This window comes from Myotis lucifugus, unplaced genomic scaffold, assembly GCF_000147115.1.
Source record: "Myotis lucifugus unplaced genomic scaffold, Myoluc2.0 scaffold_15, whole genome shotgun sequence".
Taxonomy (NCBI): domain Eukaryota; kingdom Metazoa; phylum Chordata; class Mammalia; order Chiroptera; family Vespertilionidae; genus Myotis; species Myotis lucifugus.
The window spans coordinates 14,324,817-14,340,843 of NW_005871063.1; the positions used below are offsets into that span (position 1 = coordinate 14,324,817).

A 16,027-nucleotide genomic window follows, 5' to 3' on the forward strand; every position below is an offset into this window, starting at 1 on the left:
AAAAGGCCCTTTACTAATTATGAGCGAAGTGTTTCCATCACGGTTTTATTCTTAGAAGAGATAGAACTGCTTCTATTGCAACCTTCTTGGGCTTTTCTTTATCATCACTGTTCTTTCCCATTATGTGCCTTTGGTTGGTGTTCCTCCAAGGGCCTTTACATTTATACTACCTGGAGAACTGAACAATAAGAAAATTGGTATATTACAGTAAGCGGTGGGTTACTTTATTAAATTAAGCCCCAAGAAATGGTTACCCAAAGTTGAAATTAGGTTAATTATTGCACACACAGAGAGACATATTTTGGTGTATCTATGTCAGTTACATATCTTGCTATCTATGATATTGAGGATTTTTTTTAGATTTTTTTTCTTTTTTTATCTTTTAACCATTTGTAGCAACACTATAATAATTGGGAACAGAAGGGGATTTCTGCGAGGGAATTTCCTTGGCTGGAATTTAGCCAGGAGAACAAAAGTAATAAAGATACTACCTCATTCCCAAAGCATCATGGCATATTTTATAAACCTGCTTATTCAAGCTCACATTAGTAAGGCTTGGTGTTAAATTATAGGCCACTAACTTCTTTTAGGGTAGTGCTTCTTCCCTTTTAATAGATCAGTGCCCCATTGAGACTCTTCAGAAAAATCTACAAATGCACTTATACACAGAGATTTACAATAATATTAAAGGGTTCATAGATTCCCTGAAGCCATTCATATATCATTATTTTAGGTGTAATACAGGAATAAATGGATAATAATAGCTAAGAATCCAATGAGCCCAGTTGGTGTGGCTCAGTGATTAAGTGTTGACCTATGAACCAGGAGGTGACAGTTCGGTTCCCAGTCAGGGTACATGCCCAGGTTGTGGGCTCGATCCCCAGCATGCAGGGGATAGCCGATCAATGATTCTCTTTCTTTCATCATTGATGTTTCTACCTCCCTCTCCCTCTCTGAGATCAATAAAAATATATTTTATAAAAAGAATCCAATGAGATAAGAACACTTATTCTCCTGCTTTACTGATGTACACACTGAAGTACATTTGGGCAATAGTGAAGTCAGAACCTGGACTGAGACATTCAGCCTTCATTCACATAACTTCCATGCTGCACTGCATCAAAATTATACATCTGCCAGGGACTGAAGCAAAATCTGAATACAGATCACTGTTCAAAACTAGCCTCTTATTAAATACTAGTGGCCTGGTGCACGGATTCGTGCACATTGAGAGAAAATTAATTAGAAGAAATATTTTAATATTGTTATTTGCCCTTTCTCTATAAAAGAAGTGCCAGAGATGAAAGAAAATTAGTAAAATGTATATTAAAATAATATATAAATTGATTAATAAACAATAACAAGATGATATAACAATAAGAAAGACATGATATAAAAACAACAAAAACATAACAAAAACATGATATAAAGACAACATTGATAAAAAAAATGACTGATAAATTGATTAAACTTATTCTAATAGCTCCCTATATACCACATTAAGAGTAAAAACACTTTCAGAGTGTTTGACTAATTTACCTTGTGATGAAGTATTTACAACTTTAACGTCACACACTCTTCGAACTTGAGAGAAAGCAACATATAATTGACAATATCTGAAAACGGGTTCAGGTAGGAATATTCCTACTCTATCTAGAGTTTGTCCTTGTGATTTATTAATAGTCATCACAAATGCTGGCATCACAGGAAGCTGTCTTCAAATTAATTTAAATGGGAGACCAGTGTCAGACAGGGATAAATCAATTCTTGTAATCAGAACAATCTCTCCTTCTGCAGATCCTGTTAATACTTCAGCTTTGATTATGTTAGGTCACAACCTTTGATAATAAACCTAGTACCATTTCAAAGATCCCATTTACTATGAAGATTTCTCAGTAGCATGATGATGGCACCTGCTTTCAATTTTAATTTATGACACAGCATTCCCAAAGGAGTAACACTATTAAGAAATTCGATGGGAAAATTTTCTTTTTCAGTATCATCCGTTGAATTGATGGAATCATCACTCAAATACGTGTGAAAATCTCCATCGAGTATATCCAAAATTTCTCAGAATGTCAACAAAAACAACCAAATTCATGATCAACAATGACAGATCAAAACACACTCGTGTGATTGGTGCCAGCAAGAGCTTTATATGTATTACACATGTGCGAGTCAACGTTTATTTTTAAATTGCCAGTGCACGTCATATGTACCAACCAATCAGTCGGTCAGATGGTTGGACAGACGGTCGGTCACTTAGCCTTTTATATATATAGATAGAATTACTATATGAACAACAATTCTGTTTCTGGACATATACCACACAAAAAAATTGAAAGTAGTGACTCAAACAGGTATTTGTATAACAATATTCATAGTAGCATCATTTACAATAGCCAAAAGGTAGTACAAACAACTCAAATGTCCATCAACAGATGAATGGATAAACAAAATTTGGTGTACACATATAATAGAATGAAATTCTGACACATGCTACAATATGGATAGATCTTGAGGTCATTATGCTAATTGAAATAAGAGGAATGAAGAAAAACAAGTTTGTATGATTATACTTAATGAGATAAAATAGTCAAATTTATAGTCAGAAATAAAATAGAGGTTACCAGGGGCTGAGAGAAAGGGGGGGATAGAGAGTTATGGTATGAAGGGTACAGAGTTTCAGTAAGGGATGAAGAAAAAGTTCTTAAGATGGTAGTGGTGGGCCGGGGAAATGTCAAGGGGGGGAAAAAGGAGACATATGTAATACTCTTTGTAATACTTCAAGAAATAAAATTTAAAAAAAAAAGATGGTAGTGGTGAATGTACTTGATTATACACTTAAAAATGGTTAAAATTTTATGTTATGTCTATTTTACTACAGGAAAAAAAAATAGCTATCTAAGCCTGAGTATAAAAGAAAAGTGATACAAAAGAAATTAGCCTCTCAGATCTGGAAGGACCCTACCATTAAAAATGTTTAGAATCAGAAATTTCATGTTATACATATTTTACCAGCATTTAAAAACAACAATCTAGTCTCTTCCCACAACCACTCTGCCCTTTTGGGAGAGAAACTCAAGCCATACCCCAAACGAGGCTCTCATGTAGGCTTATAATAGACGCACTTTTATTCCCTTAAACTGCATATATATATATTGGATTTTTCTTTTACAAATGAATTTAAATTATTAATTATCAGGATATTTCTAAGTCTTAAAAATAAAATGAAAAGCTTTAAAAATATAGCAAAATATTTTTCATAATATGGATAAGTATCTTAGTGATTTCTATAAATTTAAATTATTCCTAAGTTTTGTCCTCCCTCACAAATAAGGAAAACTTCTATATATAAGATATTGATTTTATATAATTGCTACCAAATAAGATTATTTATAATGTATTATTTCTTGGTCATCATTCTGGCATAAGTATGATATTACTAAAAGAAAGATGAGCTATTTTAGCATTTTTCTCTTCTTGCCCACTACTTCATCATTTACTTTTTCTTGGAAATTTATTCACAAATATTAGTTTGTTAATAAAGTTGAATGAAGGAGAAAGGTATTAAATGACTATAAATTATTTTTATTATTGCCAATTGCTAACTTATTAACTAACTTATTGCTAAGTTATTTAGAATTGAGAAGTGAGATTTCAGGCTATAAAAAGAACTACAGAATATTATTCTTTGTACACATGGTCTCATCTCAGCAAAGAGTGTAGATATTGAATGTGTTTTCCTTTCTAAAGGCATACATATATTCACATGAGTAGATTCCTAGAAGTTGAAAGGAAGGGTTCGAGGAATAGATGAGTCACTTAAGTATGGTGGCTTTAAGTGCCTGACATTTTGCTTTTTGTCATCCCATTTTACAAAAGAGAAAGTATTCTTAGAAAGGTATAGTGACCTGACATTGGAACCAGTGTTGACCAAGCCAATGGCTTTTGACATCATAGTGAGGTAGTTAAAACACCAGAAATTCCATGTTTCCCATATAACTACCATAGAGACCTTCTCATAGCAGATGTTCAATTTAAATTTGGTAGCTAAAAGAGGTGGAAAATTGTAAAAAAAAAAAAAGTAGTGAGAGGTTTTTCAGACTGTATTCTTGGAGTAGTGGGGACTAGGGTTTTCCAGGAGCCTCTTGAGGAGTAGAAGAAGGTGGGGAGATCGAGTTAGTTCCCCCACAGTCCGTTCAAACAGAGCAGCCACCATTAATTGGTATGGTTTATTTAAATATATCAAGTTTCCACATGTTCTTTCACTTGCTAAAAGGGTTTTGCTGCATGGGGTGACCAGACCGGCAGAGGGTCGTGAGGGGCGACCAGGCCGGCAGGGTGGGGCAGTTGGGGGCGACCAGGCCAGCATGCAGAGGCAGTGAGGGGCGATCAGGCCAGCAGGGGGTGGCAGTTAGGAGTGACCAGGCTGTCAGGGGGGGCAATTGGGGGCAATTAGGCTGGCAGGGGGGCAGTGAGGGGTGACTAGGCTGGCAGAGGGGCAGTTGGGGGTGACCAAGCCAGTAGGGGGGACAGTAAGGGGTGACCAGGCTGGCAACAGGGGCAATTAGGAGCGACCAGGCTGGCAGGGAGGGGGCAGATGGGAGCGATCTGGCTAGCAGCAGGGGGCAGGTAGGGGTGATCAGGCCAGCGGGGGCGGGGGGGGGGGCAGTTAGGGGCAACCAGGCAGGCAGGCAGGTGATCAATTAGGAGCCAGCAGTCCAATGTGGATTGGAGATGGTGCAGGCTGGGCTGAGGGGACCCCTTCCCCCCACCTTTGCATGAATTTCATGCACTGGGCCTCTAGTACTTATAATAAAGTTTAATTTACATTAGACACAGTAAGAGATTAATAACAATGACTAATAATAAAATAAAACAGTTACAACAATGTACTGTAATAAAAGTCATATGAATGCAGTCTCTCTCAAAATGTCTTTTGAATTGTTTATTTCTGGATTTTCCACTTAATATATTTAGACCACAGTTGACTCAGGGTAACTGAAATCATAAAAAGTGAAACCTTCAATAAGGGGTACCACTGTATGGGGAAAATGTACATTGATTCCTACGTGACATCACATACAATTCATTTCCAATGAAGTATAGATCTAAATATGAAACACAAATGATAAAGATTGTAAGGTAAAAGATAGAAAAACATCCACATGACATTGGAGTAAAGATTTCTTAAATAGGACACAAAAAATCATAAACTGATCACTAAAATTTTTTAATTATATTCATAAAAAACACCATTAAGAAAGTGAAAAGACAACCATTTAGAGGGGAAACATAAGTGTAAAACATAGAATCCGACAAAGTACTCATATATAGAATATATAAAGAATCCTGAAAACCGATGAGAAAAAGACAGTTCCTATAGAAAAAAAAATGAGCAAAAATCTACAATTTACAATCCAAATTGTCACTAACCAAATAAAATGTTGTTCAACTTTATCAGTCAAAGGGGAAATGCAAATAAAAGCCACAATATGATAGCACTAGTAACCAAAATTCTCCTGCACTTTTGGAGGTTTATAAATTGGGACAACCACTTTGAAAAGCTAAGCATATGACTCATTAATTCTTCTAGGTATATAACTAGTAACATATGTTCACCAAATAAACATGTATAAGAACCTTTATGGGAAGAAATCTGAAACTACCCAAATGTCAATCAACATAGGATGGGTAAATAAATTGTGGTATATTTGCACAATAGAATTCAGCAATAAGAATGAATGATTCACAATTATATACAACAAAATAGATGAGTCTCAAAAACATAATCTTAAACAAAAACACCCAGTCATATACCCTTCTATGACTGGGTGTTTTTGTTTAACATTATGCTTCCATTTATATAAAATACCAAAAGAAATCAAAATGAATCTATGCTGTTAGGAGTCAGGATCGTGATTACCATTGGTGTGTGTGAGCTGGGCAACAGTGATTGGAAGAGAGCCTGAGAGAGGCTCAGCTGATCTGTTTCTTAATCTGGGTACTATACATCTGGATCTATTCAGTTTGTGAAAGTGCATTGATTTATACACATACGTGTACTTTTCCATATGTATATATTATTTGTAAAAAAGTTAAAAACACATTACCTTAAATCTGTACCCACCTAGTTAAGAAATATCCCCATTCTAGCGATGAAGAGCATGAGAAATAGTGAGTTTAAGTTAATGTTACTTTTTAAATGCTTAAAAAATATATTTTTATTGATTTCAGAAAGGAAGGGAGAGGGAGAGAGAGATAGAAACATTAATGATGAGAGAGAATCATTGATCAGCTGCTTCCTGAACACCCCCTACAGGGGATCAAGCCCACAACCTGGCAACATGTGCCCTGACCGGGCATCGAACCGGTCAACTCTTGGTGCATGGGATGATGCTCAATCCCCTGAGCCACACTGATCAGGCTACCTAGTTACTGTTAGTTACTAATAACCAGAGAGCTGTTAGGCGACTCAGATTAAATGGCTTTTAGTTTCCTTTCTAGTTCTAAGATACCATGGTTTTATAAATCCACCAATCTGGAATCTAATTAACTTTATGACTTCCTTCTTATTTTAATTTTCATTGGCCTTCCTAATGCATCAGTGTTTCCAAATGTCTATATCCAAAGTAACATTCTCTGACATTTAAAATATATGACAAATAGTTTTCTTGAATATTGAAGAGTTTGTTATTCTATTAATTTTATATTGTTTCTGTATTTATTGTTTTGTAGGCAAGCAAAGGTCGGACTACAATTGTGGTAGCACATCGACTTTCCACTATTCGAACTGCAGATCTGATTGTGACCATAAAAGATGGGGTGGTGGTGGAAAAAGGAACACATGCGGAACTAATGGCAAAACAAAGTTTATATTATTCACTTGCAATGTCACAGGTAATGTTTACGTGACATGTTAGCAGGGTGTTTTTTTTTTTTAACCAGAATCCCAACTCTGCAATTTAATCATTTTAGTCCTTGACTAAGTTATTTAAAAAAATTTTTTGCCTCAGTTTTCTAATCTCTAATGGGGAAAATAATAGTAACTTATTCATGAATTCCTGTGAGTACTAAATTGATTCGTTCATATACAGTGCTTTGAATTATTATTGACATAAATTTTATTATATTATGATTACTAGCATTAGCATTATCCAATGAAACTTTTCAGAAAAGTTCAAACCATGGAGATTAATGCTGTAGTTATTTGTCTTGAACATGCATGATTATTTGCAGACATATTCATTTAGTGAGTTTCCACATGAAAATGAAATAAAAACAGATAGACATACCAAAACTTATTTTGTCTAGCAGCCTTCTCAGGAAAAGAAGTTGTCTTTGTCCTGTTAGAGCACCTTTTTAGAAAAATTTATTATTAAAAGAGGTCAAAATGTTACTTTAAACTTGTCACAAAGTAAATATCTTCTGAAGAATAAAAAAGCCAAATAAAAGCTTTCTTTCTTAGTACAGAAATTTATAGTGGGGGAAAGAAAGTGATAGCACAAAAGAATGTCTGATTAAAGATGTTAGGATAGTATAGGACTGGTTAAAGTTCATTGTACTTTGAAATGACTGATTAACAGTTGTTAAGCTTGTCAAAGAATCAGTGTCCCTGGGAAGCCTTTCATGTGTATATTCTCCTTTGTACCTAAATCCACCTATGTCTTTCATCTCTACTCCCCACCCTGATCTGGGCCACAATCACCCTGACTAGGCTCCTCAGTTCTGTCCCATTTCCCTTCCTCTCCTCTCTTCTCAGGGAAGTCAAATTTATTTACTCACACCACTCAGATGAGCAGACAATATCTAGCTCCTTACTTCATTAAAGCTGGTTTCATTTCTCTGAGTAGCAAGAAAAACAAAACTAGACTTAGAGCATTCTGGTTTAGAACTTCATCCTGTCCTATGGATTAAACAGTTCCATTAAGTTTAACTTGATATTTTTGGAACTCCTTATTGTTTATGAACTGGCCCCACCACTTTTGCTTTTTAATCAATTTGGAATGGGCAGCAGTGGCAGGCTTGGAATGTATTATTCTCCTGAGATCTTCCTGAGACTCAGGACCAGCCTCACATTTAAGTGCCTAGCTACATGTTAGAAAATTATAAGCTCCCCAAAAAGCTAGGAAGAAGGGATCGGAAAGAGTATCTTTGAGTCATCTCCCTCACAAAGCTCCTTTAACTAAGATCTGCCCCTGCTGGTGGAATAATTGTTTTGGATTAAGGCATTGTTTTCTCCAGTTAATTATACAGATCTTTAGGGAGAGGCAGGGGGTGTGGGGAAGGCACAGTAAGTCATTGTCACTCACTAACATTTTAGTATAAGTTGGACTTGCTCTTTATGAAGCCTGAAAACTTCAGCAAGACCTGCATAAGAATATACCACTTTCAATAACAGAGGCAATATTGTTTAGAGCAGCAGTTCTCAACCTGTGGGTCGCGACCCCTTTGGCGGTTGAACGACCCTTTCACAGGGGTCACCTAAGACCATCCTGCATATCAGATACTTACATTATAATTCATAACAGTAGCAACATTACAGTTATGAAGTAGCAACGAAAATAATTTTATGGTTGGGTCACAACATGAGGAACTGTATTTCAAGGGCCAGAAGGTTGAGAACCACTGGTTTAGAGGTATGTTTAATAAAGTTTCTTTGAATTTTTAAGGCATTAGTCTAATGGTAACCTGTATGTCATTTAAGGATATTAAAAAGGCTGATGAACAGATGAAATCAGTGGCATATTCTGAAAAAAATACCAGTTCAGCTCCTCTGTGCTCCATGAATAGCATCAAGTCACAGTTTACTGACAAGTCTGAGGAATCTACTCAACATAAAGAGGTAATGGGTTCAACTATCAACAAGTTTACCCACATGTTCTCCAATGAATTTTTATTTAATCTGTACAATATTTAGAATGCATTTATGATAAAATGTTACTATAGCACTAAATTTATAAAACAAACTCTTTCCCAAACTTTACTGTAGCATCACTATGACACTGTAAGAAAGAGGCCCTCAAATAAGCCCGCACTTTTGTCAGAAGCCATTATGCAGACAAGGAAGCTCATGAGAATGTTACATTATTCTTTCTTTCCTATGAGGCAAACTGTGGGTTAAAACAGTGGCTCAGGAATTGTAGTACAGATACTACCAGTGATGTTCAGAATTAATTTGGGTTATATAAAGACCCAGATACCCCACTACCAGGACATAGATAAGCACCAGCATATACAGGGTCTAGTCCTCTAATTCCAGGGCACAACCAGAGAGAGTGAGGAAAATGTTCAGAGTGTGCATTGAGGCCCAAAGTGCATCCTGGGCATGTTAAGAGAAAGGAGGCTGAAATGAGTGAGGTAAATTGGAAATTGAATAGAGTAGTACTGAGTGGTACAGGATGTAAAGAGGGTTACAGCAGGGTGATCTGGACTAGCGGAGAGCCTGGGGGTAGGAGTGGGGAAGCAAGCATGAGAAAAAGTACTCCTTGCCCAAGTGAACAAAGCTGTGTGCAGGAGGTTGCAGGCATCAGTGATCTGGCTGAAACAGGCCCGTGCTATCTGGTCCCCATGGTTACACCTTTATTGGCCAAGCGAAGAACTGGAGAAAGCACTTGGTATCCAAACACATGAGAAAACAGGCACCTAGCTCTCAGAAAACTGTAGGCAGAACGGAGAAAAGAGTTCACCCTGCAGGAATGTTCTCGGTGAGCCATCAGAAAGAGCAGGAAGAAAAAATGGAAGTATCCTATTTACAGGTTCTTAAATGATATATATCAGTTGAAGATGGACTGTGATTTTAATGGCCATCAAAGTAAATTTTAGAGCAAAAAGATCAGTTTACCAAGAACTGAAGAGAGAAATAGATAAATTTGCAATTATATTCAGAGATTTCAAAAGCACCCCTCTTTTAAATATTGATGGAACAAATAAACAGTAGTTCAATAGAGATAGAGATGGTGTTAATAGTACTGTCAACCAACTTGACCTACTAGACATTTATAAAAGTCTAGACCTATCAATAGAAGAATACACATTCTTTTCAAATTTACCTGAAACATTTACCAAGATAGGCCATATACTGGACCATAACACAAGTCTCAATAAATTTTTTAAAATTCAGGTAATTCAAAGTATATTACTTGACCAAAATAGAATTAAATAAAAAATCAAGAACAGAAAGTAGATAGGGATTTTTGGAAGTTAAATAACTCAGTTTTAAATAATGCATGGATCAAAGAAAAAATCAAAAGAGAAATTCAAAAGTATTTTTAACTAAACAAAATGAAAATTTCAAATGAAGCACAAAAAGATATTAAGAAATGTATACTACTAAACACCTGTATTATATATAAAAAAGATCTCAAATTAATAAACTAATAAACTTCCCCCTTAAAACACTAAAAGGAAAAGAATAACTACAAAGAAGAAAATCAATGAATTCCAAAGCTGGTTCTTTGAGAACATCAATAAACTGAAAAACCTCTGGACTGACTAAGCAAGTAAAACTTAGAAAGAAGACACACATTACCAATATTAAGAATTAGAGCCGAAACCGGTTTGGCTCAGTGGATAGAGCGTCGGCTTGTGGACTGAAGGGTCCCAGGTTCGATTCTGGTCAAGGGCATGTACCTGGGTTGCGGGCGCATCCCCAGTGGGAGATGTGCAGGAGGCACCTGATCGATGTTTCTCTCCCATCGATGTTTCTAACTCTCTATCTCTCTCCCTTCCTCTCTGTAAAAAATCAATAAAATATATTTTTTAAAAAAAGAATTAGAGTGATGACATTACCACAGAAACTACAGATATTAAAATAATAATAATACAATCATATGAAAACATTTCTGCAAACAAATACTACAACTCTGATGGAATGGACAAATTCTTTGAAGGACACAAACTACCAAAGCCTACTCAAAACAATGTAATAGCTTGAATAATATTATATCTATTAAAACGAAATTAAATTTGTAGTTAAAACCTTTTTATAAAGAAAACTCCATGCCCAAGTGGTTTTACTAGTGAATTATACCAAACAGAAAATGGAAGAGGAAGGAATTCCTATTCTCTGAGAATGACATTCATACAGTTTAATAGGAGTAAAGAAAAATATACATATTATTTCCTCTATGAGTCTTAGCTATCAAAACATGTGGGTTAATTTGAACTTTTTAATGGTAGCAACTGAGTGAAATGCCAAAAGGAGAAGTTGCACAAATAGTCACTTTTAAGCAAGATTCCTTTGTTTTGAGGTTATCACCAGTAATATGGGCAGCGAAATCTTTCTAAGAAAAATTATTTCTACTGATTCACCTGTTGTATTTGATATTTTACATTATCGGTCTGTTTAAGATTGCTAACTTCCCTAGGTTCCATTATGCTCTCAAACTGGGGTTTTAACCAAGGTATTTTATTTACAGACAGGTCTCCCTGAAGCTTCACTATTAAAAATTTTAAAATTAAACAAGTCTGAATGGCCTTCTGTAGTTCTGGGGACATTGGCTTCTGTTCTAAATGGAACTGTTCATCCAATATTTTCCATCATCTTTGCAAAAATCATAACTGTAAGTAAAACTAATTTGCTAATTGTCTCAACAATTATAAACAAAGTGTGGCCTGAGAGAACAGACCTGTTGTACTCTGATCCAGCAAGAGGAAAATTGGGGTCCCCTCTACTGTGGGATCCATGACAAAAAGGTTAACTAATGCTCTCAGGGAACAAACCAGCCACTATTGTGACGTTTTTGGCTGGAACTTGTTGACTGGGCAATCAGTAAATAAATTGCTTTGTGTTCTAATTTTGACTCCAGTGCTGTATCAGCATTCCAAAGCATTGAAGCAATAAAATAGACAAATACAACTGCTCTTCTTTCAACTGTTCAAAACAATGGCCATTTTTTATTAACAGCCAGATCAGGGAGAGGAAAAAAGAGTTTTAGATTGTGCTGAGGGACCAAGGAAAGTTGATGGATTCAAGGATTTTACTAGAGCTATGTTAAGTTTTCATTCTCCCAGATTTGCACAATTATGCCTTAATCAACATAGATGCCAATATGTACATGTATAATTACCAATTTTAGGAACAATTTCTAGGGACATGTGCAAAGTTCTCATATTGAAGGTAGTGCTCTAAATAGAGGAATACTAAGAAATCTGACTTATTGAAAATTATTGGAAATAATTCAAGCTGGTAGTTTCTTTGACAATACACTGTGAAAATAACAGGTAGAGGACTCATTTGTCTGATTTCATATATATATATAATCTTAAATGAGAGAATTAACAGCAAATTATGCTTTTATCCCATTTAATAAACATAGAGGATAAAACAATGGTACACCTTATTATGTTGAAATTCATTTTTAAAATCCTGATGAATAGACATTTTAGTTTTTTCTCTCTTTCATATTTTCTTCCAATCACCTGATTTTTAAAAAATCTATTCTTTTTCAGATGTTTGAAAAAGATGATAAAACCACATTAAAGCGTGACGCAGAAATTTATTCCATGGTATTTATCATTTTGGGTGTTATTTGCTTTGTCAGTTATTTCATTCAGGTAAGATTTCAATGAATTAAACAAGTTTTAATGTGATTACTTATTTATGTTATCTTCTCTATTTGAGATAAAAATAACTAAATATAATAACTAAATAAAATATAAATAAGTAAATATAGTAACTGTTACAAAGAAATAGGAAAGAGTTAAGAATAAATGTAGATTTTCTTTTTGTTTTCCAGGGATTCTTTTATGGCAGAGCAGGGGAAATTTTGACCATGAGATTAAGGCACTTGGCATTTAAAACCATGTTATATCAGGTCAGTGTTTAGTAGATTTTTTCTTATTTTATTTAAAAATGTGCTTTTTAAATATTCTAGCTTTAAGTCAATTTCTTCAAGTCAATTTCTTGACATAACCTTTCTTTTGCTCATTTAAAAGCATGCTTTTTGTGTTCCAAGTGGCATCTGATGTCAGAATTCTTAAATTTCTGTAAGAGAAGCAAGTTCAAAATTGTATTCAAAAATACAACTTATAGAAAGCAGGATTTAGAGTCTGCTCCTCATTCCTTGCATATTTCTTGACAAATCTTTAATGTATAATGTAGTGTTCTAGGATCAGAATGGAAGCTCAAATTAAAACTAAAAAGGAAAGTTAAGAGCTACAATATCTTGAATAACATATATGAAAAAGAGTTGATTTCCCTTGTTCTCACCCATGTGCACAGCTTAAGTTTTTTTACTTCATACTTTTTTATTTTTAAAAATCTTTATTGTTGAGAGTATTACAGATATACCCCTTTTCTCTCCCATTGCCCCCCTCCACCCAGTTTCTACCTTGCCCCAAGCCTTCACGACCTTTTGTCTCTGTCCAGTGGTAATGCATATATGCATAAACTAAACAAACAAGGAATCTAATGAACAAAAATAAACTGATGAGTAAATAGAACCAGAGGCATGGAAACAATCACTTCATATGTCTTAAAGCAGCCAATCTCTCCTTCCTCAGAAGAGTTCAGAATTCAGATAACATCAGTCTAGCTGGCAGATCGGCCTGCTGAACACTGGTGATCAATCACACTCGTGAAATAAATAAAACTAGGTGGATTAAGTAATAATCTTGAGAAGTGAGTCTTGGGGGCAAATGACAGGAATGTCTCCGTTTGGCACCTCAAAAATTCTTTCAGGAGGCTGAGGTGTATTGGGTTACCCTGAAAGCAGTAATCACTTGGAGCCCTTCACCACACTTTCAGTCACCAGAACTCACTGTGCAGGAACAAATAGCTTCCTGCCAGGTCATTTCTTTTCAGAAATAGAGTTTCTGTCACTCCAGCCAAGTCATCAAAACCAGATTTTACATCTTGTGACTTTTAGCAGTAGCGTTTGGAGGGCTGCTGTGTAACAAAACTCCTTCACTTTTGTGCACTTAGGGAACTAGGAGATACAAAATGCAACAAAACAAACGGGAGGTTTCCCGGAGCAACCTGATGCTCCAAAGTAGTTGGTGCCTGACACCCTCTGCTCAAAAAGGTCCAGAGACTGGAGACTCTCCTTAATCCAGAAAAAGGAAAATCTAAGGGATCATAAAACCATATAGTGCCTGCATGTCTGGCTCATGTCAAACTTGGAACTTTAGTTTTGTTTTTGTTTTTTTTTATTTATGAACACAATGTCTTTACTGCAAATTTCTGATGATATAAGGTGGAGTTTTAATTAACTAATACTATGTTTCACACAAGTTGACAACATTTGCTCATTTTTGTTTTTTCTTCATGATTTATGTTTTTCATGTTCGAGGATTTTCAGTTTCTGGAAATTTTTGAAATTGTTCCCTGATTGAATGTTTTAAACAAAAAGGGTATACATTTTAACCTTTAAAGCATTACTTTGAAATTCCTCTGTAGAGGTTCACAGTATGCTTTTAGTAGAAGAGTCTCAAGGTCACAAGCCACTTTAACTTGTAGATATTATTAATCCAATATCCTGATTGTTAATAATGGACACTGATGCTTGGCCTAGCATTAGCCTTGTGAACATAAGGACAGTAGCATTCATGGATAAAGTAGCTTCTGCTCATAAGAATGCACCAATCTCTAAGCCATAAACTCTGGTCCTTCAAAAAACATGCATGTACAGAGATACACACAGAATCTCCATATTATTCATGTTTTTAAAATTCCCTCTTAAATTTAACTCAGCCCTTTCAGCTTAGTGTTTGTTTTCCCTTTTCATCCTTCAGCATTCTTTTTTGCTTCTTATCTTTGTGTGTGTGTGTGTGTGTGTGTGTGTAATTGGAGGAAAAGAAAATAATAGTAATTTGGGTTTCATAGTAATTTGGGTTTCTTTATAAATATCTTCCCAATTTCACTTTTGTCTACAGTGACGGAAGCTCCTAATGTTTATTACCTGGTTTTTGTCCCAAGTGAAGACTTTTTAAGGCTTAGAAAGCATGCTGAGACTTGCAGTGCTTTTTATAACCATTTTGAAACCTCATTTGAGGTAGAGGTATTTATGGAATCAGGTGTGTCTTTTTATAGGTATAAAATCCATATTTTATTTGATTACTTGCGCTCCTTCCAGTTAAAAAGAATGTTCTAATTGTTGCTGACTTTAGTGGTTGTAAATAATGCATTGCTAATTGTGTTTCAAAGCTAAATTTATACAGGGTGTCCCAAAAAATGTGTATACACTTTCACAGCTGAGAGCTCAATTTTGAAAATGAAATGTATTTTAATAAACACTGCCTTTATAATTATTCAAAGTATGGATATACATTTTTGGGACACCCTATATTTCTTAATGATAAATATTGACCTATAGATCTATTGGGTTTTTGAACAGATTTGAACTTTATTTTTGCTCATTACTCTCTAAATTAGATTGGCTAAGTCTTCTGTGGGAATGTCTCTAAATCATAAGATGATGGCATTAAATGGTGATCCCTAAGGGATCTCAAAGGGCTAATTCCAAAAGGATTTGAGGTAACAAGTATTGAAGCAGGAGAAATAAGTAATGAAACTCAACTATAATGCTTCAGTTAGAGGGGAGGTAGTTATTTAAAATCTCTGGCATCTAGTTGCCTAAGTTCAAATCCTGGCCTCAGCACTGGCCAGGTGTGTAGCCTGGGGCAAGTCATATTTAATCTCTCTGTGCCTCAGTTTCCTCATTTATAAAATATGGATAATAATAATATCTATCTCACAGAGGTGTGATAATTAAATGAAAAAGTACATACCAAGTACTTACATAGTGTTATTTATTTCTAGTAAAATGTTTGCAGGAAAAAATGGATTTGTTAGTATAAAAAAAAACCTGATAGCCTTACTTATCAGAAATAGAAGAAGCAAGCTAATTTTTACTCAACACCAGCTATGTTCTAGAAACTCTAAGCGTTTGAAAATATATATTGCCTATGCTGGAAAACAGTCCCTAGAGCAGTGATGGTGAACCTATGACATGCGTGTCAGAGGTGACACGCGAACTCATTTTTTTGGTTGATTTTTCTTTGTTAAATGGCATTTAAATAT

General features: G+C 35.2%; 1 protein-coding gene across 1 annotated transcript in view; it reads left to right on the plus strand.

The window, feature by feature from the left end:
* Positions 1-16,027, plus strand: part of ABCB5 (ATP binding cassette subfamily B member 5) — an 86,303-nt gene that overhangs the window by 39,286 nt on the left and 30,990 nt on the right. Inside the window, exons 14-18 of the mRNA XM_006085063.1 lie at positions 6,742-6,903; positions 8,711-8,848; positions 11,424-11,567; positions 12,457-12,561; positions 12,744-12,821. Coding sequence (XP_006085125.1) covers positions 6,742-6,903; positions 8,711-8,848; positions 11,424-11,567; positions 12,457-12,561; positions 12,744-12,821 — 627 coding nt within the window. The remainder of the gene's footprint in view (positions 1-6,741; positions 6,904-8,710; positions 8,849-11,423; positions 11,568-12,456; positions 12,562-12,743; positions 12,822-16,027) is intronic.